The sequence below is a fragment of the Palaemon carinicauda genome, chromosome 27 (genome assembly GCF_036898095.1).
Source record: "Palaemon carinicauda isolate YSFRI2023 chromosome 27, ASM3689809v2, whole genome shotgun sequence".
Lineage (NCBI taxonomy): Eukaryota > Metazoa > Arthropoda > Malacostraca > Decapoda > Palaemonidae > Palaemon > Palaemon carinicauda.
The window spans coordinates 69,456,530-69,479,937 of NC_090751.1; the positions used below are offsets into that span (position 1 = coordinate 69,456,530).

General features: G+C 44.9%; 1 protein-coding gene across 4 annotated transcripts in view; it reads right to left on the bottom strand.

Moving 5' to 3' along the window:
* Positions 1-21,440, bottom strand: part of LOC137620754 (uncharacterized) — a 389,997-nt gene extending 368,557 nt beyond the window's left edge. The window contains exons 1-2 of one of the 4 annotated variants that reach the window (XM_068351147.1): positions 20,970-21,438; positions 20,525-20,734 (exon numbers count right to left, since the gene is read on the bottom strand). In XM_068351147.1, coding sequence (XP_068207248.1) covers positions 20,525-20,564 — 40 coding nt within the window. In that variant the 5' untranslated portion in view covers positions 20,565-20,734; positions 20,970-21,438. Of the gene's footprint in view, positions 1-20,524 lie in introns of all 4 variants that reach the window. The other 3 variants (XM_068351149.1, XM_068351145.1, XM_068351148.1) reach the window with 3 other exon arrangements.
* Between the last annotated feature and the right edge of the window lie 1,968 nt (positions 21,441-23,408).

Here is a 23,408-nt window from a genome sequence, read left to right on the forward strand (position 1 = left end):
ACTTTCTCGGCTATTTGCCACCCGATTGTGACGACCGACTGTCGCCTGTGGATCCTACCTCTAGTGGATTTAGTCCCCCATGGACTAGGTCAAAAGGTCCTGTTCTTGACCTACCTTTAGTTCAGTCTCGAGTCCTGGAGTGGAGACCTCGTCTCACTGACCAGATGAATATTATAGAGAGGGAACCATCCTCCATTCCTGAGTCACCTCAGAATACAAACCCTTTCCTACATTCTGATGGTGGATTAAAATACCGGTCAGAGCTCGAGGCTTAAGTGGCACAGTCAGGTATATTTAACCTGAACGTTACAACACTGTTTGGATCGCCCAAAACACAACGTTGCCCCGAGTCATCGCCTGATTTTTCGGGATTTTTATTGTCCTCTTCTGAGTCTATGGATTCTGTCTCTGGTTTACCTCAAAGTGTGTCGATCACCCGCAGATACCAACTCTTATGCGAGGTTATCGATCGATTAAAGACACCCAGCCTGTATCTGGAGAGTCGCCGGCTTAGTCTGTCTCCTGTGCTGTGAGAAATTAATATGGCTCGCCAGCAGATTGCTGAATCCCAGCGCGTGTCTCGAGACAGAATTTTGAGACTCAGAAGAAGAACTATAAATATCCCACTGAATTAATCTTGGTACAGTTTTTAAAGGAAGTTTTGATAATAATTATCCTTTTTTTTTTCTTATTTGTTATATTTTAATTCCCACATTGGGTATCTGAAAGGCTGAGAATGGGGCACGTGGTGTGAGGAAATCTTTATTTAGTCACGGTTTCAGTAACTGTTGCATTTATTGTTGTACTGTAAATTGACCTTGACCGTGACAGTTATAATAAATTCAATAAATTGCTTTTATCATGTAAAACCTGTAGTCCAAAATCAATGAGTTTTGTATGCTTTTAAATTGATTTTGGACTGCAATGGATGTAATTTTTTTTCCCTTGTTAGATCCTGAATGTATACCTGTAATACTGATGTTTTCTGTATGATCTGGAAATTGTTATATTGTATATTATTGAACAATTGTAGGGAGGAATAGACGGTAATCAAATTTTTTGTTTTTAAGTATTGTGTTTCCATATTGTCTGATAGTTTGTCTATTCCTATTGCTTTATGTTATGGAAAAAAACTTATTGTACCTAAGGTAAAAAAAAAAATTTTCACTTGAATATATGAAGTTGGTGTAGGGCGTTGTTGCTAGTCGTAAGACAATGTTGAGTGGACCAAAAAATCTAGAGGGGGGAAATGTGAAAAAAATTAATAATAGTTGGGGAAAATACAAACCATTTCCACATATAACAAGCTTGGGTTATATATGTATTAAAGTAACTCTCATTATCAATTCCCTTTTGTCATAATGTCTGATATTCTGCCCCAGTACTGTACTATAATGATTTTCCATATATTCACTGTAAAGATTTCAATTTTCCTTAAATAGGTTTACATATTTTGACAGCAACAAATTCATTTATTTTTATAACAGGAAGTCATGAATAGAAGCATTATTTATATTTTTAAGGGGCATTGTATATATTTTGGTCCTACCCGTTGTCTAAGCACATTTGTTTTTGCAGCACGCCCTACTCTCTGTAGGGTTTTTGGAGAGGGAACCAGAAGTTTAGTCAAGACAAGGCACAAGTAAAATGACTGTAAGGGTGCTGTATTATGTCCGAGTCTGTTTATAGGGTTAATCAGCTTGATAAAAAAAAATGGTAATGTAAACATTTCTGTCCTGCTACATGAGTCACTTCTCAAACTTGGTATTGACAGTGTGTTCTGACAGTGACCTATCTAGAGGTTTAGAAAAACATTTTAAGGATCAAGATATTGCTACTCCACATCACCAGATCACAAAAGGTGATTCCATACTGGAACTTAGTGATGGAAAGTTTTTTTAAATGTTTGCCCCAGAACCAAGTGAACGTAAAGGGGCCTAAAACCGTCTTTTTGCGGAAGACCACAAACTTTTAGGTGTCATAAACATTAATAGTAAACTGGAACTATTGAAATGGCATACTGGTACTTGCCCAAATAGATACACGGTTAGGTGTGTCTTGGTTTATACTTGTACTGTATAGGAACACTTATGAGTGTCCCACCTGGGGGAAAAAAATTTCCTGTTTGTTTATCTTGTTACCCTGTTGCTGAAGTTTGACGTAAAGGGATGCTAATTTTGCCTATAATTTTCTATTTGGATTGATGGGTCAATGCAATTGTAATCCTAACAGTTTGTTTAAATAAATTTTTTTTTGTCTTGTATTTTATGTATACAGCATTTCATTTCAGAACCTCTCACCACGGTGTCTTCTCCTCCACCACTGTTTTTTGAAGCTCATAAGTACAGTAATTTATCATAATTCTTTCCTCCCACACTGTATTCCGTTATTAATTATAATATTCCCTTTCACCTTATGTCCTTATACCTTTATTTATAATCCAGCTAGCCCAATGAAAGGTATGATAAAAAACAAGATTCAAGCTGGGTCCCCTTGCCCAGTATAAATCAAGGGGTGGTGCTCAGAGCTCTGTTCTCTTGACCCGTTACTTAGGTTTTTTTGGGTATTACACCATTGTATATTTGTTGTGTAGTGAACGTCGGGTTGTGGTCGGCATTCGGACACTAGGCAGTTCGGGTGCTACCTCTGGCCACAGTCCGCAAACCACTACAGCTGTGCCTCCCGATCGCGCTGGTGATCGCGCGCGTGGGAGAGCGTTGGCGCGCATGGGCGAGCGTTGGCGCGTGTGGGCGAGCGTTGGTGCGCAGGAGAGCGATGGCACGTTGGCGAGCGATGGCACGTAGGAGAGCGACTGCGCACAGGAGAGGGTGCACGCGGACGCGTAGGGGATCTCCGGGATGGCGAGAGGGCGCGCTGGCGAGCGATGGCGCATAGGCGTAGGAGCGCGCGGGCGCTCAGGAGATCGAGGGCGCGCAGAAGCGTGATCCGAAGAATCAGGAAGCGCAGGCGGAGGTGCAAGCGATTGCACGCGTGAAGGAGATGGTTCGCGAGCGCGTGGGCGAGCTCTAGGCGAGCACCCACGTGCATCGGTGTTTCCCCTAGCGCGTGGGCGAGCAGGAGGGCGCGCAGCAGGATCTGGTGTCTGCGCGTGATGGCGCGTAGGCGATAGCTGACGCTGAAGAGAAGAAGCTTGAGTCATCCTTCTTGTGCCCAGATCCGGAGATTGTGGGCGCACAGGCGAACGATGGCGTGCAGGCAAATGCTGGCGAGCTGGAGATCGTGGGCGTGCGGGGCGCGCATCAGGATGAGGGCGCGCTGCTGTACGCTGGCGAGGAGAAGGCCGCTGGCAAACAGGAGAGCTCTGTCGAGCAGGAGAGCGCTGGAGCGCAGTTGAGCGCTGGCGAGCAGGTGAGCGCTGGCGAGCAGGAGAGCGCTGGAGAACAAGAGAACGATGGAGAGAAGTCTCAGCTGCAGGAGGTCTCTGGGGCGTTGTCTCCGAAGATGAAGTTCTACGTAGAGAGGGCTTCACCGCAGGAGAGCGCGCGAGCGCGCAGGATAACGTTGAAGCGCAGGGGATACCTGGCGCTTATGCCCCGAAGGGACCGATGCCCGTTGGAAAATGGGATGCGTGGGCGCCCAACGCGCGTCAGCAGCCAGGAACGGAGACGGCAGGTCCGAAGGTCTGGCAGGCGAAGGAGAACGATCGGCAGAGAGGTCCAAGGATGCAACTACAACGGTCGGAGCACAGCGAGGAGGATCCTCTGCGGGGGACTGCGATGGCGAAGAGCCGAAGAGGCGCCTCCTAACTCCCTTGTGAGGAGAAGGAAGGCCTCTACGGCGAAGGGGAAGGCGAGCCTTCCGACGGATACGTCCTCTAGGGGCGGCAGGCAGACCATCATCAGTCCTCCGAAGAGGAGTCTCTGTCAGGAAACTCCCCAGAGGGGAGAATCACCTGCAGGAGAGACCGTAGGACTTAGCTCCTCCCTCGAAGGATGTTCGGAGGGAGGAACTAAGCCTTCAGCTGCATCGGGAACCAAGGCAGGGGTTTGACCCAACTCGTCGGAGGCCCCTGCCACAACAACCTCGACGATAGACAGAGGGTCAACCTCCGCTATCACCGGCGACTGTTTGACAGCAGCCCCCAACTGGATTAAGTCAAACAGGGCTTCCCTGGAGCCCTTAAGCCCCAAGGAAGCCCAAAGCTGCAACAAATCATCATTATTCACAGAGTTAAATGATAAATCCTCCCCCGAGGAAGGAGGAGGAGCTGCCTCGCTATGGGAGGCAACTCCCTCTCCCGAACCCCGAGGTCGGTTAACAAAAGAACGGCCTACGCTACCACTCGACGGTCTCTCGGAAGAGGCCGCTCGAGCGTGAGCTTCGGAGGAGGTTCGGGCTACGGAAGAAGAGTCCCTGGATTTTTCTTTCTTCAAGGAAACCCTTGAAGGAGAAAGATCCCTTTTGGACTTCTTCTTCTGGCGCCGGGAAAACCTCTCCCACTGAGAGGTAGACCACTCCCTACACTCACTGCATACTTTGTCTCTGTCACACCGCTGGCCCCTGCAGAACGGACATAAGGTGTGAGGGTCAGTTTCAACCGCCGACATATAAGTGCCACAAGGGCGGTCAGGTAATCCGGGGCACTTCCGCATGATGGTAGAGGCCAACTTCCAAACACACACTAAAAGAAAAAGCAAAAAGATTAAGGCTGTCAATAAGCGAGGGTGTGAGCAGACACGTCTGTTCATCACCCGAGCCAAAAGCAAAGTGAGCTATTCACTGGTGTGTGAGGGGGGGAGGGGTAGCTAGCTACCCCTCCTTACCCCCTCGCTAGTAAACCCTCGTTAAAAATCTAATGGCTCGTCGTTTCAGCTACGCCGAAAGTAATACCCTAATTAAATAGCGTGGTTTGTATTTCGGTTATGGAACAAACCAGAATTATTGTACTTCACCAAAGGGACAGCAATAATCAGTCAAAAAGCGAGGAGAATATCCAACCAATGTTACCACTAGCGCCGGCAGGGAAGATATGAATACCGATGGAATGGTTTCTGGGTACCTCGCCAGAGGCGCACAGGTAGCACACCTGGCTATCCAATCGGCGATTGGCACAAGTTTTGAATTTTTCTGCAGTGACGTCAGGGACATAAGCTATATATATAACCACCAGGTAAGTCTTGTGTTTAAAAATCCTCTCTGAGTGGACATGCTGGATAGTTTCCAGGCGTGAAGTTGTAGCGAAGGTACGGCTTTGTTGGCATGTGGTTGTTTGAGTAGATCGTGTCGTGGAGGGAGTTCTCTTAGAGACTCCGTCAGGAGTTGCAAAAGGTCCAAAAACCATTCCACATAATGTCATAGCAGAGCTATGAGTCATTGAAAGGTTGATCGATGTTCTGGCCTTGTTGAGTACTCTCCACATCAGACAGAACGGAGGAAAGGCATAAACGTCGATGTTGTCCCATCGTTGTTGGAATGCATCTCGCCAGAGAGCCTTGGGGTCTGGAACTGGAGAGTAGTACAAAGGAAGCCTGAAGTTTACGGCCGTTGCGAAGAGATCCCCAGTATGAGAACCCCACAAAGTCAGGACTTTGTGGGCTACTAGATGATCCAAAGACCACTCAGTACTCACTATCTGAGATGTTCTGCTCATGTTGGCAAGCACATTACTCTTGCCCGGAATGAAGTGTGCCAATAGAGGTATCGAATGAATCTCGGCCTATCTCACTATCTCTACTGCTAGATGGGATAGGGGCTGAAAAAAAATTACCTCCATGTTTGTTGATGTAAGCCACTACTGTGGTGTTGTAGCTCATCACCCCCACTGAGTGGCCCACCAGGAACTGGTGGAACTGTTGAAGGGTCAGGAAGACGGCCTTCATCTCTAAGAGATTTATGTGGAGGTACTCTTCTGACTCTGACCAGAGGCCTAAGGACGTGTGGTGCAGCACGAAGGACCCCCCCCCCTTTTTTTTTTTTGAAGCGTCTGAGAACAGCATCAAATCTGGGGAAAGGACAAGAAGATCCACTCCCTTTTGTAGGTTCTCGTCTGTTCCGCTGATCCCATGGGGATCAAGATGTCAGGGGAGTCGAAAGACTTTATTCCACCAGGACTTGATTCGCCACTGGAGAGATCGAATCCCGAGGCAACCGTTGGGAACTAGACGGGCCAGAGATGAAAGGCATCCGAGAAGACGTAGCCACGTCAGGGCTGGAATTTTTTCCCGTCTGAGAAAGGGTCTTGCGATCTTCCTCAGCCTCATTATCCTGTCGTCTGATGGGAAGGCTTTGTTTAGATTGGTGTCTACTATCATGCCTAGGTATACCAGTCACTGCGTAGGAAGCAGGGTGTACTTCTCGAGGTTTACCATGATCCCCAGATCTTGGCAAAGCCTCAGCAGTTTGTCTCTGCGTTGAAGAAGGTTTGCCACCGTGTCCACTAGGATTAGCCTGTCAGGCAGATAACGGTGGAGATGGATGCCAATCCTGTGTGCCTAAGATGATACTAGAGTGAACTCTTTGGTGAAGACTTGAGATGCTGTGAAAAGACCGCACCGCGTCCTTTAGGAACAGTGTGCACATGAAGTCCCGTGGTCTTACCACTTGTCTAACTGTGTCTGCTGTCTCCAGGCTGATCGGAGTTTGCTCGACAAATTTGTTCAGAGCTGAGATGTAGATGACGGGTCTCCAACCTCCAAACGCTTTTTCTACAAGAAAGAGTTGACTGAAGAAGCCTAGAGACCCATTGAGGACCTCCTAGAGAGCGTCCTTCTTCAACTGGGTCTGGACTTCTGCCCGGAGGGCTAGCCTCTTTGCTGATACCATTGCAAAGGAGTCTATTGACACTGGATTCCTGATCAGGGGAGGGAGACATGTTGTGAACGGGACGCGATATCCTGAACGAATCACGGAGATTGTCCAAGCCCCGGCCCAGAGTTTCTTTCACTTTGTAGGCATTCCCCCACTGGTGGATAAGCTGGGGGGAATGCCTTTTCTAGCATTTGCGGTCTCGGCCGCTCCCCCTAGGAAATTTTCCTCCCCTGGAGGACTTAGTGCCTTTCCTGTCTTTGGTCAGACGGGGCTTTTTACACACCCCTGTCTTCGCTGCTGTCTTGTTCGTCATGATCTTCGTTGGACGGGACGGCTGAGGAGCTGGTGGTTTCTAGGGCTTGGATGTCAAACATGTATGGAGGAGGGAATCCTGGTGGGACTTCCTCCATCTCTCAGCAGCATGTTCCACGTCCTTTTGCTCAAACAGAGAGGATCCCTCTACACAGAAGTTCCTGAGCCTGGCGATCTCGGCATTCGGGACCTAATGATGGAATCTCTCAAACACTGCATCTTGACGTTTCAGTATGGTGTTTGCCCATACGTTCAAAACTTGATGGGCGGGAAACTCGATGGTGCAAATGCCTGAGAGAAGGAATGTTTCCATCACTTTCCTGATGCGTTCCTTGGAAAAATCTTCGGTTCGAACCAGGATTCCCTGGGTCCCCAACCACAGATCATGCCACAAAGTAGCCTGCGTGGCATACTTCGTGACCTTCGCCCGGTTGAGGATCTCATATGCCAAGAACGAGACCTGACAGCAGGAGAGCCTCTCTAGAGACTCCCTTGATGAGCTCTTCCAGAGAGTGATGGAGAGGAAGAGCTGAACGAGGCTCGTCCAAGATCTCAAAATATCTCCTCTGCTGGACGCGAGGAGGTGGGAGAAGCTTGGCAGGAGAGCCAGAATGTTGGGAGGAGGAGAGCTCGCAGAACTGTTGGGCGATCTTAGCCCTGCACCCTTTAGCCCTTGAGACCAGGGCAAGGCTGCACTGGTCTTAGAGGGCTTCTGAGTGCCAAAGACATGGTCTAAGACTGTGTCTTTGCCCTCTCGGGGGGCTATCTCCAGGTTGGGAAACCCGTTCAGTACCCTACTATGTGTCAGAACTTGCCAGAATGCAGGTTCTGACTCTTTCTGCTCCCTCTTTAAAGTGGGACTAGCAGCGAAGTCTCCTTCTTCCAGCCCAGAGACCTCCTCTCGGGGTGGATCACAGGCATCCCTAGAGTGACTAGTGGTTCCAGTAGGCTTAGAGGTCCTTGAAAAGGACTTTGGGAGAGTCTTCGAGTCCTTAGATTCCTTCTGAGGAATGAGGTAGGGCTCAAGCATCGAAGGCCATATGGGATTGTTCCTCCTAATTTCCGTTGGTGGTGGAGAACTCTCAGTGCGGAGAAACTTCCTGCGAAGGTGGAAGGGAGGAAATTCGAGCCTCGGCAGAGGTGAGGTAGGAGAGTGTCCAGTGGGAAAGACAGGAAGGATAGGCCTCGAAGGCCTAACAGGAGTTAGTTTCACCCTAAGGGATGTAACAGCATCAGAGACTCCTCTTTTCCTCTTCAGGGGAGAAGAAGCCAAGGTTCCTTGCGGTAGGTAGGCTGATGCCATTGGATGGGAGGTCAGAGAAGAGCGAGAGGACATGGCAGGCCTGAAGGCTTGCACTACTGGTCTGACCATGGCACTGAACCAAGCTACTTGCTGACTGATGCACTGTAAGAAATACAGTGAACCCTCGTTTATCGCAGTAGATAGGTTCCAGACCCGGCTGCGATAGGTGAAAATCCGTGAAGTAGTAACACCATATTCACCTATTTATTTAACATGTATATTCAGACTTTTAAAACCTTCCCTTATACGTAGTACTGTTAACAAACTACCCTTTAATGTACAGAACACTTAATGCATGTACTACAGTACCCTAAACTAAAACAGGCACAAATATTAAAGGCGATTTTATATCATGCGTTTCCTAAACACGCCAAAAAGCACGATAAAAAATGGCAACCAATGTTTTGTTTACGTTTCTCTGATCATAATGAAGAAACAAACGCATTTACTGTACACATCTGTGTATAAGTTAGTTTTTGCATCGATTATATTGATTATTCAGTACAGTATGTTGATTTTGTTACTGTATTACCAATATGTATATATAGGCCTATGATATTTTCATTATAAAATAAATTTTTGAATACACTTACCCGGTGAATATATAAATAGCTGACGTCTCCGACGGCCCGACAGATTCCAAAAAACTCGCGAGCGATCGCCACGAAGGTTGCGGGTGTGCCCACCAGCGCCGACTATCGGCCAGATACCGCATATACTTCTCAACCACTCCAGTTCTTCTCAGTCCGCAGGGTCTCTATCGGGGAGGAAGGGAGGGCCTTTAATATTATATATTCACCGGGTAAGTATATTCAAAAATTTATTTTATAATGAAAATATCATTTTTAAATATTAAACTTAGCCGGTGAATATATAAATAGCTGATTCACACCCATGGTGGTGGGTAGAGACCAGTATTATAACAATAAAGGCGTATATGCTCAAGAGTTTTTGACAAATATTTCATAAAAACAAACTTAAGTATAGGTACCTGGTAAGGAAGCTGACTCTGATGATTACTCTGCCTCATTAGTCCGCTTTCCTCACAAAGCCCAGCCATCCTCTCAGGATGCTGAAAGACTCCCAGGAGCTGTTATATCCAGGGCAAACACCCCTATAACAGGACCTCATCAATACCCTTAATCTGGGCGCTCTCAAGAAACAACATTTTGACCACCCGCCAAATCAAAAAGATTGCGAAAGACTTCTTAGTCTCCTGTACAACCCAAAATAAGATTAAAAATTTCAAGAGTAGATTAAAAGGATATTGGGATTAAGGGAATGTAGTGGTAGAGCCTTCACCCACTACTGCACTCGCTGCTACGAATGGTCCCAGTGTGTAGCAGTCCTCATAAAGAGTCTGGACATCTTTCAAGTAATATGAAGCGAATACCGACTTGCCTCTCCAAAAGGTCGCGTCCATAATACTTTTAATGGATCTATTTTGCTTAAACGCTACTGAAGTTGCTATCGCTCTAACTTCATGAGCCTTGACTTTAAGTAAATTACGATCCTTCTCACTTAAATGAGTGTGCCTCCCGAATCAAAAGTCTAATAAAATAAGACCACGCATTCTTAGACATGGGCAAAGAGGGCTTTTTAACGGAGCACCATAAAGCCTCTGAACAACCTCGTAGCTGTTTAGTTCTGGATAAATAAAATTTAAGAGCTCTAACGGGGCACAGCACTCTTTCAACTTCATTCCCCACAATCTCAGAAAGACTGGGGATTTCAAATGATTTAGGCCAAGGACGAGACGGAAGTTCATTCTTGGCCAAAAAACCAAGTTGAAGAGCGCATACTGCTTTACTAGTGGAGAAGCTGATGTTCTTGCTAAAAGCATGTATCTCACTAACCCTTTTAGCCGAAGCCAAGCTCACCAAAAAAAGTGTCTTGAGGGTAAGATCCTTCAGGGAGGCTGAATTTAATGGTTCAAACCTGTCTGACATAAGGAACTGTAGGACCACGTCCAAGTTCCAAGCAGGAGTCGAAATATGACGCTCCTTGGAAGTCTCGAAAGACTTAAGCAGGTCTTGGAGATCTTTGTTATTAGAAAGATCCAAACCCCTATGCCTGAAAACAGAAGCTAACATGCTTCTGTAGCCTTTAATGGTGGATGCAGAGAGGGAGCGACCGTTTCTCAGATAAAGCAGAAAATCCGCAATCTGCGCTACAGAGGCACTTGGAAGAGGAAATAGAGGAGGACTTGCACCAGTCTCTAAATACCTCCCATTTCGACTGATAGATCCTGATGGTAGAGGATCTTCTAGCCCTCGCAATCGCTCTAGCTGCCTCCTTCGAAGACCCTCGAGCTCAAGAGAGTCTTTCGATAGTCTGAAGGCAGTTAGACGAAGCGTGGGGAGGCTTTGATGAAATCTCTTCACGAGAGGCTGTCGCAAGAGATCCATCCGCAACGGCAGACTTCTTGGAACGTCTACCAGCCATAGAAGTACCTCTGTGAACCACTCTCTCGCGGGCCAGAGTGGAGCAACCAACGTCAACCTGGTCCCTTCGTGAGAGGTGAACTTCTGCAGCACCTTGTTTAGGATCTTGAAAGGTGGAAAGGCATAAACGTCCAGGTGAGACCAGTCCAGCAGGAAAGCGTCTATGTGGGCTGCCTCTGGATCTGGAACTGGAAAGCAGTAAATCGAGAGCCTCTTTGTCAGTGAAGTCGCAAAAAGATCTATGGTGGGGTGACCCCATGTCATCCATAGCTTCTCGCACACAGTCTTGTGCAATGTCCACTCCATGGAGATGACTTGTCCTCTTCTGCTGAGGCAGTCCGCCAAGACATTCATTTTTCCTTGCACAAATCTCGTCAAAAGAGAGATGTTACTTGCCTTAAATGGAGTTCCTTCTGATCCGTGGACCAAAGACACGAGCATTCCAGACTGTCCAGTGGAGCTCCCTAACCCAAATCCGATGCATCTGAATACAACACATGGTTTGGGTTCTTGATCGCAAGAGAAAGACCTTCTCGAAGTCTGATGTTGCTGCCCCACCAAGTCAGACATGTCTAGACTGAGTTGGAGATTGGGAAAGAGATACTCTCTAAGCCCTTCTCCTTGTTCCAATGGTTTAGGTGAAATTGGAAAGGGCAAAGGTTGAGCCTCCCCAGAGTGATAAACTACTCCAGCGAAGAAAGAGTTCCCACGAGGCTCGTTCAAACTCTTACAGAGCAACTTTTTTTCTCTTGCAAGTGACGGACTTTTAACAGAGCTTGTTCCATTCTTGTGGGAGACGAAAAGGCCCGAAAAATCCGACACTGTATCTCCATTCCCAAATAAAGAATAGTCTGGGATGGAGTACTGTAAGTTACGACTTCTCTACGTTCACTATGAGACCTAGCTCCTTGGTTAGGTCTAATGTCCATTAGAGGCTCTCCAGACAGCGATTTAATGACGACGCCCTGATTAGCCAGTCGTCAAAATAAAAGGAAGGCTCTGAATCCTCAAAAAATGTAGAAAGCTTGCTACATTTTGCAAGGGCCTTGTAAAAACAAGAGGAGCAGGAATGAGGCCGAAGCACAGTGCTTGAAATTGGTACATTACTTTCCCGTCCACAAACCTCAGATGTTGTTGAAAGTTTGGATGAATCGGGATGTGGAAGTATGCATCCTGAAGGTCAAGAGAGACCATCCAGTCGCCTTCCCTTACTGCTGCCAAGACAGATTTGGTAGTCTTCATCGTGAACTTTGTCTTGACAATGAACACATTGAGCGCACTTACATCTTAAGTACTCCTGCAGTGAACGTGGCTGCCAGATCATTGGAGCCATCCCTGATAGCCTTGTTCATGCATGACATAATTGTACAGCAATACATTGACAGCTGGAGAGACCTTCTTACTTAAGGCTCCCAGGGACCAATCCAACAAATAAAAACTTCAAACGCTCGAAAAAACTCCTAACAGGAGATGGTCTAGCTCTGAAGCAGACCATAAAATCTTGGAGCGTCTCATGGCTAGACGACGAGGAGAGTCCACTAGGCTTAAGAAGTCTCCCTGGGCAGAGGCAGGTACTCCCAAGCCGAGAACTTCTCCTGTGTCACACCAGACGCCCGAGCGAGAAGCTAATTAAGAAGGAGGAAAAGCAAAAGCATACTTTCCTAAACTTCTCCTGGATTCCAACCAGTCTCCCAGTAAGAGCATGGCCCTCTTGGAAGAACAAGAGAGAACTGACTTCGTAAATGTAGGAGTCGAAGAAAGTCATGCCAAGAGTAAACTCAGACGGCGGAGCAGCCGTTACCAAACGAGTAGGACAAAATTTCACTAAAGAAATTCATAATTATAAAACAAGGGATTGTTGGACCACCCTAGGTTACTCCTCTTCTGAAAGACTCCCCAAAGGAACATTAGTTGAAAGGGGGTCATCAACTTCTTCAGAAGGCACATCATCTGATAAATCTAAAGTCTTGCGAGAAGGAGATTTATATTCAGAATGACGTGAAGGAAAAGCCTGACAGGCTACATCAACTTGTATATGAACAGAAGTTAAAGTTGGAGGGTCGATGTCACGTTGTGACTGCAGAGAATGTTATTCTACTACACGTCGTGACAGAAGTAACTGACGTTCAAACATCCCGTAGTAACTGCGGTGACTGCTGTTCGATGCTATATCGTGACTACGATGACTGACCCTCGACGTCACGTCATGTCTACGGTGTCTACCGCTCAACGTCACGTCGTGTCTGCGGTGTCTGCAGCTCAACGTCACGCTGTGACTGCGGTGGCTGACGTTCAAAGCGATCAAAGTTACATACATACATACATATACCAAGGCCCTTCCCCCAATTTTGGGGGGTAGCCGACACCAACAATGAAACAAAACAAAAAGGGGACCTCTACTCTCTACGTTCCTTCAGCCTAACCAGGGACTCAACCGAGTTCAGCTGGTACTGCTAGGGTGCCACAGCCCAACCTCCCACATTATCCACCACAGATGAAGCTTCATAATGCTGAGTCCCCTACTGCTGCTACCTCCGCGGTCATCTAAGGCACCGGAGGAAGCAGCAGGGCCTACTGGAACTGCGTCACAATCGCTCGCCATTCATTCCTATTTCTAGCACGCTCTCTTGCCTCTCTCACATCTATCCTCCTATCACCCAGAGCTTTCTTCACACCATCCATCCACCCAAACCTTGGCCTTCCTCTTGTACTTCTCCCATCAACTCTTGCATTCATCACCTTCTTTAGCAGACAACCATTTTCCATTCTCTCAACATGGCCAAACCACCTCAACACATTCATATCCACTCTAGCCGCTAACTCATTTCTTACACCCGTTCTCTCCCTGACCACTTCGTTCCTAACCCTATCTACTCGAGATACACCAGCCATACTCCTTAGACACTTCATCTCAAACACATTCAATTTCTGTCTCTCCATCACTTTCATTCCCCACAACTCCGATCCATACATCACAGTTGGTACAATCACTTTCTCATATAGAACTCTCTTTACATTCATGCCCAACCCTCTATTTTTTACTACTCCCATAACTGCCCCCAACACTTTGCAACCTTCATTCACTCTCTGACGTACATCTGCTTCCACTCCACCATTTGCTGCAACAATAGACCCCAAGTACTTAAACTGATCCACCTCCTCAAATAACTCTCCATTCAACATGACATTCAACCTTGCACCACCTTACCTTCTCGTACATCTCATAACCTTACTCTTACCCACATTAACTCTCAACTTCCTTCTCTCACACACCCTTCCAAATTCTGTCACTAGTCGGTCAAGCTTCTCTTCTGTGTCTGCTACCAGTACAGTATCATCCGCAAACAACAACTGATTTACCTCCCATTCATGATCATTCTCTCCTACCAGTTTTAATCCTCGTCCAAGCACTCGAGCATTCACCTCTCTCACCACTCCATCAACTTACAAGTTAAACAACCACGGCGACATCACACATCCCTGTCTCAGCCCCACTCTCACCGGAAACCAATCACTCACTTCATTTCCTATTCTAACACATGCTTTACTACCTTTGTAGAAACTTTTCACTGCTTGCAACAACCTTCCACCAACTCCATATAACCTCATCACATTCCACATTGCTTCCCTATCAACTCTATCATATGCTTTCTCCAGATCCATAAACGCAACATACACCTCCTTACCTTTTGCTAAATATTTCTCGCATATCTGCCTAACTGCAAAAATCTGATTCATACAACCCCTACCTCTTCTAAAACCACCCTGTACTTCCAAGATTGCATTCTCTGTTTTATCCTTAATCCTATTAATCAACACTCTACCATACACTTTTCCCACTACACTCAACAAACTAATACCTCTTGAATTACAACACTCATGCACATCTCCCTTACCCTTATATAGTGGTACAATACATGCACAAACCCAATCTACTGGTACCATTGACAACACAAAACACATATTAAACAATCTCACCAACCATTCAAGTACAGTCACACCCCCTTCCTTCAACATCTCAGCTTTCACACCATCCATACCAGATGCTTTTCCTACTCTCGTTTCATCTAGTGCTCTCCTCACTTCCTCTATTGTAATCTCTCTCTCATTCTCATCTCCCATCACTGGCACCTCAACACCTGGAACAGCAATTATATCTGCCTCCCTATTATCCTCAACATTCAGCAAACTTTCAAAATATTCCGCCCACCTTTTCCTTGCCTCCTCTCCTTTTAACAACCTTCCATTTCCATCTTTCACTGTCTCTTCAATTCTTGCGCCGGCCTTCCTTACTCTCTTCACTTCTTTCCAAAACTTCTTCTTATTCTCTTCATATGACTGACCCAGTCCCTGACCCCACCTCAGGTCAGCTGCCCTCTTTGCCTCACGTACCTTGCGCTTTACTTCCACCTTTTTCTCTCTATATTTTTCATACTTCTCTATACTATTACTCTGCAGCCATTCTTCAAAAGCCCTCTTTTTCTCTTCGAGATTTATGCTCCGCATCTCGTTTAACAGCAAAGCTGTCACTAGGGATAACGTCAGCGTGGCGTAACAAAGCTCGTTTAGAAGGTTGAAGACCCGAATCACGTATCCCAGAACCGTGACGTACAAAAAGCAAAGGATCCTTTCGCACAGGAACAGGATCGAAAGCTTCTATTAAAGAAGAAAGCTTTAACAGCATATCTTGCAAAACACTTAACTTCGGATCAACCTGTGACTGCGGTGGCTGACGTTCAAACGTCACGTAGTAACAGCGGTGACTGCTGATCGATGCTATATCGTGACTACGGTGACTGACACTCGACGTCACGTTGTGTCTACGGTGTCTACCGCTCAAAGTCACGTCGAGTCTGTGGCAGAAACGTCTGTACATGAACGTCATCGCTATGAACGGGACTCTTATGATGACTACAGCTAGGACGTTGAACTTGTTCTGAAGGAACTAATAAACGATTCAACCGTCTCGAAACCTTACGCCCAGGCTTTTAAAGAGACGAATCATCGGAAGACGAGGAGAAACTTCGTCTCTCCTGTCTTATGGCAAGGACGTGCTTGACGAGCAACGTCTGATACCTTTGAGGGAACGTCTGTTCGTTGGTTTACACTCCTCACTCCCTTAGGTCCTACGACATTCCTTCTCCCTGGTGCAGGGGAGCCTGAAAGAGGTCTCGGACTAGGCAAGCGACAAGCACAAACAAACGAACCCTCCGCAACACAGAACATGTTTTTTGCACTTACTTCACTGATATCGCATTTTTTAATAATTTCACATTAGACATGAATAAAACTAATTTCTACCTGAAGCACGCAATTCTCCCTTAAATCAAAAGGTTAGAATTGCGAAATGAGTCGTATAATGTAAGCACATTAGTACAAAATGAAACACACATGCAAAAATCAATAAACATATACATATATATCGAATAAAACGGAAATATATAAAGTTAAAAAGATCAGTGACTGGGGATGAGACTAAACACTAGTTCACTAAGGACTACGTTTTCAATCTCTCACCGTACAGTGCCTTGGGATGAGAATAAAAACTAAAACGTTTTATCCTCTCTCCCCGTACAGAGACTTGGGACGAGAGTAAAAAAAAACTGAATCGAGAACGTTACTCGCTCCCAAACTCCTTGTACAGAGACTTGGGACGAGAATAAAGATCGGATCGTTCTCTCTTTCTCTCTCTCTCTCTCTCTTGTCACTCACAAGAGAATGGCCCACTCACTCTTCGTCAATAACAGGTTATTTGACTAAAGGAAAAAACTGAAAGGACTAAGAAATTGAAAATTAACATGTTCCTTTAAATTAGTATCTAAAAAACTTCAGTTTGAAAGAAGAATGAACAAAACGTCAAAATCGATTTACTCTTTCTGCAAAGTGAAACCGTGATTCTCTCTTTCTCGATCGTAACGATAGAGCGCAAACTGCGTAGCATAAATAAACCAAACGTTAGTTCATCTTTGAAAAACAGCACGAAGACTATTCAAAGAATAAATTTCTTAAAATATTTTCTAAAAATATTCATCTCATCACTCTTACAGAGCAACTGTTTTTATCTAAACAAAAATAAAAGTTGAATGGGCTCAACGTTGTTTAACTTCGTTTTCCAAGTCAGGACCGCCTACAAAGAATAGGTAAAGGCCGCATATAAACAAAAACATAAAATTTATCTCGATGTTTAGTATAAATGGAAAGCTAATCGAAGAGGCCTAATAAAGGCGGGTGAGATATAAAATATATAGAGGTAAATCTATAAATATCAACAATAATTTATAAAGTGATAAAATAATTACTAAAAGCCTTTAACACACTTCCGTACACTGAGGGAAGGGTCGGCCATCTTTTCTCTATGGAAAAACCAGAGCGAGATTAAAAAAGCAAGGGCAAAAAACTTTTCCTCTCCTTTCAAAAGCATTTCTTTTGAAGATAGTATTGAATAATCCAACACGGCGAAAGCAATAAAACCAAAACCAAGTACTTCACCAATTCGGTAGAAAACTCGAGGTCTAGAGCGAGCAGAACCAATGTTGTCGGTGACACCGACAGAGAAGAACTGGAGTGGTTGAGAAGTATATGCGGTATCTGGCCGATAGTCGGCGCTGGTGGGCACACCCGCAACCTTCATGGCGATCGCTCGCGAGTTTTTTGGAATCTGTCGGGCCATCGTAGACGTCAGCTATTTATATATTCACTGGCTAAGTTTAATATTTAAAAATATGGGTTATGAAAAAAATCCGCGAAGTGGTGAATCCGTGATGGTTGAACCGCGAAGTGGTGAATCCGTGATGGTTGAACCGCGAAGTAGCGAGGGTTCACTGTATCCCCTAAAGGGAAAGGCACCGAAGGTTCCCTGTAAGGAGTCTCTACCGATGTTTGATGCGGTGGGTCTGCTTTTGAAGACCTTATCTTCGAGATCCTAGACCCTTCTGTAGAGCCTCATTTCCCTTCCCCCGGTGGTCGCGCTGTAATGCGTTTGCGAGGAGGGGAATGGGGCGACTGTGACCTGTCACAATCTCTATCGTGCAGTTCCTTGTGCCAATGGCATTTTGAAGCCAGGAGAACCTGCTCTGAGGTTTGGCACATGTGTGCAAGAGAACACTTGCACGGAGGAGAGTGATGGCGCGCAGTAAGGCGCTACACAGGAGAGCACTGGAACCCAGGTAAACATGAGTGCGCAGGTGAGCATTGGCGAGCTGGAGCGCTGGCGCACAGGAGAGCACTGGCGCACAGAAGAGTGCTAGCGTTTAGGAGAGCGCTGGTGCGCAGGAGAGCGCTGTTGCGCTGGCGAGCTGGCAAACATTGTTCCTTGGAATGGCGAGAATACGCTGGAGAGCGCCGACGATAAGGAGATCGTTGGGGTATTGGAAGGCGCTGACGAGCAGGAGAGTGCTGATACACCGAAGGACGCTGAAGCGCTGAAGTGCTGAAGCAATGACGCACTGGGATGCGTTAAAGTGCTGGAGGGCACTGACCTGATGCTGGTAAGCGCTGGTACAATGAAGGGTGCTGGCGCGTTGGAGAGCGTTGGCGCGTTGGAGAGCGTTGGCGCGTTGGAGAGCGTTGGCGCGTAGCTAAATACTTTGGAGGTGCAGCACCAGCAGGCAGATGATGAACAGGAAATATGAACGGCGAAGGAAGGTCAGCAGGTCGGCATGAAGGATGGTCTGGAACAGGGTTGTGCCCTTTGGAAGGGCAAAAATCCTCCGACGGGGATCGCAAACAATCCACAGAAGAGTCCAGGGCAGAAGTCCGAGGACTAGTACAGTGGTAACGTGTTTGCCTAGCATTTCGCATGGCAAGAGATCGATCCCGCCCAGGGCCGTGAGTTTAAGCTGTTTACTGGGGAGGCTACTGCTGTGGTAGGGCACCACAGTGGGGGGTTGGGCTTGCCCGGCTGACGTTCTGGTGAGCATCTATTCTGATGGAACCGGAACTGAAACCAGTCACCTTTAACCTTTAATGGCAGCTTCGTCAGGAGAAGGTCCAGGAACAGGCGAAGGTCGAGAGCCGGAAGATGACTGAAGTGCAGGCTCCTCTGCGGGAGACGGCTGCAAGGATGAGCCTGGAGAGCTTAAGAGATGCCTTTTCACCAATGGTGAAGGGCCACCTCTAAGGCGAAGCGGAGGGCGAGTTCTACGTTGAAGATGCCCTCTAGGGGCCGGGAAATCAGCAAGCTGACCTTTAGAAGCAGCAGTCCTCCGCAGAGGAGTCTCTATGAATGAACTCCCCCGAGGAGGAGAAACACTCGCGGGAGAGACAGAAGTAAGACTAAGTTCCCCCCTCCAAGGATGAACAGGAACGGGGGGAACAGAGTCGGCAACAACAGCTGGAGAAACTGAAGGTGCAGGGGTGTTGGCAGCGGCCACAGAAGACGCCTCAGACACTACAACGTCAACGCACGACAGAGGATCTAACACTGAAATTGACAACGGGTGCACATTAGCACCACGAATGATTTAGCACAGCTAGCAGTCCTTGGAGGGCGGACCAGGAAGCCCCAAGGGCGACCACACCCGTAAAAAAGAAGACACAGATAAGGTCTCACCGGGGGGGGGGGGGTGTTAGGTTGGACGTAAATTGAGGGGTCTACGTCACTACTCAACGGTCTCTCAGAAGAGACCGAACGAGCAGGATCTTTGGAGGAAGGTCAGGAAGCTGAAGATGTCTTGGGTCTTTTCCCTTTCGAAAAAACCTTCTAAGAAGAAATATCCCACTTTACCTTCTTCTTTCGCCATCGATCAAACCTTTCCCACTGGGAGGCAGACCACTCCCGACACTCACTACACCTCTCCAGGCAGGACAAAGGGTGTGACCATCGGTGTCCACAGCTGACATGAAGGTTCCAAAGGGTCGACCTTCAAGTCCTGGGTAAGTATGTATGGTCGCAGAAGTCAACACACACAATAATCAAAGAGAAAGCACAAACAATAGCAATTAATGGCACTCCAAAAATAGGCGAAGGATGAAGAACGGTAATGACCGTACACGATCCGCGCCGAAAGCAAAGAGAGCTAAATCACCGGTGTGTGAGTGGGAGCAGTAGCAAACTAACCCCCTACCCGGAATGGGTAGTTAACACTCGCTAAAATTTTAATGGCTTGAACTTGCAGCTTCGTTTAAAGTAATAACCCCTAATAAATAGCGTAAGTTTGCAATCCAATTACAGGAAAAAATGTGATTTTGTTACCATGCCAGGAGTGAAGCCAGTTGGGAAGCAACGCAGGGTTTAAACTTAGTCTTAGGGTAAGATAAGGATACAGGTTGGCTATGGGGAGATCATGCCCTGGTAGGTAAGTAGGAAAGTATATGGCTTCAGGTTATGTTAGGTGGGGTTCTTGCAATTGTTTTTCAGTGAAAACATTTGAAATTTTACACCAGATCCATCCCAACCAACTACAAAGGCTGCCGAGTTTGCTTCCTAGTACAGTTTCACTCATGAAACTGGATATTTCAGATGCAACTCTGAGTTTGTTTCCCATGACGGCTTCACTCCTAATACGGGGAATTTCAGACGTATTTGACCGTTCAAAAAGCTGGAAAAATACATATTTCCAATTATTAACATCACTAAGATATAGAATTACATGACAATCAGGTAATCTACAAAAATTCCTAACCCCAATTAAAATCAAGGGTTTGTATTCCTTTCAGTAAGAATAAAACCAAAAATCTAACCTAACCAAATGCTTACCTTGAAGGATGCGTTGCCCAGCATCGTTTTTTTCCGCCATCACAACTGAAGGATTACTCCGCACACAATCTCTTGATGTTAATTTTCCCTTGGCACTTCGCACTTCTTCACTGTTGGACCTTTCATTTAACCCAACGTAGGCCTTTTCTTCAGTAACTTAAGAGGAAAAACTTCTCTGGCATAGTTACTACAAATCTTTCCACTACTATCCTAAGATACGTTGATAACATATATTAGGCTACTGGACTACTAAATTCCCGCAAATTGTTGTTCATTAATCTGTAGTTTTTGACTTACAGCAGAGAATGCAGACAAGGCCACACTCTTAGGGTAAAGAATAGTATAGCAATATTCTTTAGGTACAAATCACATAAAAAAAACAACTGCCGCATTAGTAATTTGTTATACAGAATAAATGATTCTACTGTAATAACATATACCATACATATAAAATACAGTAGCCTTTGTATATCGTAGTTTAATCGACGAAGACTGAAATGTTCAAAACTTCAAATACGTATCGCGACTTTTGTATTGTAAACAAGATGACGTCACGGCACGGAGACGTTGTTTCCATAGATACTTATTTAATTGTGTTTTAATGTATGAAAACACAAAATCTTTATAGTAGAATGATTATGTTAACATCAGTTTCTTGCAAAAAATGTAATCTTTTTCACACATTAAATGTTTCAAATGCCACTTTCCTATCTTCAGGAAAGTTTGTTGTGGTTACTCTTACCGTTAGAAAAAATAACTTCGTCAGGATTTTAACTTAGAATTTAAAACTTATCTTTGTACTTCATTAGATGCCTGGACATCTTGCGTTAGATATAATTCATAATTTCAATAAGGGAATACATGTCCAGTTTGAGATTGTAAAAGCTCCATGTACCAAGGCTGACCAATGCCAGAAACGAAAGCAAACTATTTTCGTGCATATACGTATTTGGCAAAATTCAGTTCTAACTGTTTGAGTCATTTGCGTTATCTCAACGGGAAGTGGAAACTTGTAATAGGAAGATCATAAATTGAGCATTTCAAAAGAAAAGAAGTCGAATACATAAAGCATAAATATTTGAAGTATGGAAACTTGTCAAAGTGGGTATATGACCCGGGAATTAAGAATTGAAATATATAGAACTGTTGTAATCCCCTATGCGATAGGACCAGAAATACAGTCCTTAAATAAATTAATCCCACCCATCTTAGCGAAGAACAAAAGTGAGAAATAAAGGAACTGGAAGGCATATAAAAAAGGAATGATGGCCGGACAATCATCGACAACATCATACTGGAGAGTGGGGAACTGACAGCTGCTGAATTCAGACGGGTTATGGACGATAGAAAATATTATTGGGTATATAAAGAATGTGTTGTTCTACAACATAGTGAAAATAGAAGTAAAGAGATTGTAAGGGATCTAATCGGAAAACTTTAAACCGAATGCTGGGGAAAAGTGTGACAAATATGTAAAAAGCATAAAATAAAGGTAGATGTAAAAGTTTACATAATATGAAAACTTGAAGCAAAAATAAAGGATAATATTGTTAGAATCACACTAGTCATTTCTTGATCGAGGTTTTCGCCAACCTCCAGCCCATGATAGTGAGTGAAAGTGTGTAGTGTCACGGTCATACTACGGCTTCGGACACACCGCACGCGAAGATCGTCGAGGTAGGGGCATGACTTGGGCGGCAAGCCAGCGACAAAATGTTGCTTGGCCACACCTCTCTTGCCTCCTCACTCTCAACAGTCGAAGATACATGTCACAAACATGACACGATGGTGTTTGAATAGGAAATTACTACTGATTGGAAATTTTTATTCTAAACAGAACAATAGATTATACAAGAGTTTGGATTCACGATATTAACAAACAAAGGGAACGTAAGTTAATTTTACAGTTAATATTGCCAGTCTCGTTTGTACGGCAACTAATTATTATGAGTATCCGTGTATGACACAAATCTTTTGATTCTTTATTGATAACAGCCCTCTTAGATTCAGGCTCACAAAATAGACGTCAGACTATAGACAACCTCAATCTCTCTCTTACCAGCCATTATAATTACTTCAAATATGATAAAGTTCTCGAAAAATAAAATCATTGTCCATTTTATTCCAGCATCAACTAAATTTGCACAAGATATATTGTTTAAAGGTAGGCTACATACGATTTTTTTTATATTTTAAATTTTTCTACTTAATTTCTTTATTTTTTGGTTATATATATATATATATATATATATATATATATATATATATATATATATATATATATATATATATATATATATATATATATCCAAATAAGCCATATATATTTTTTTGATATATTAATGTCTGGATTCTCTTAACGACCTCGGGATCAGAGCCCCAGGCGATGTCTATATAAGCTTGCCGACCAGGGTTCGATTCCCAGCCGGAGCCAAGCTCTTGTCTTTGTGTGATTTCGCCTGGGGCTCTGATCCCGAGGTCGTTAAGAGAATCCAGACATTAATATATCAAAAAAATATATATGGCTTATTTGAATATGAAAAACACGTAAAAATGTGCAAAATTTATCATATATATATATATATATATATATATATATATATATATATATATATATATATATATACATATATATATATATATATATATATATATATATATATATATATATATATATATATATATATATATATATATATATATATATATATATATATATTGGTGTAATCTTGGGTGAAGACGCTCGAAACCGCCACGGTTTTTTAAAACATAAAACACAGCTTGGCGCAGCTGCAGCAGTTGGAGGCTTCTCATGCCTCCACTGTGTCCACCCACATACCATACCTTGGGTTTCAATTTGCCGTGGGAACCTTTTCCCTCTACC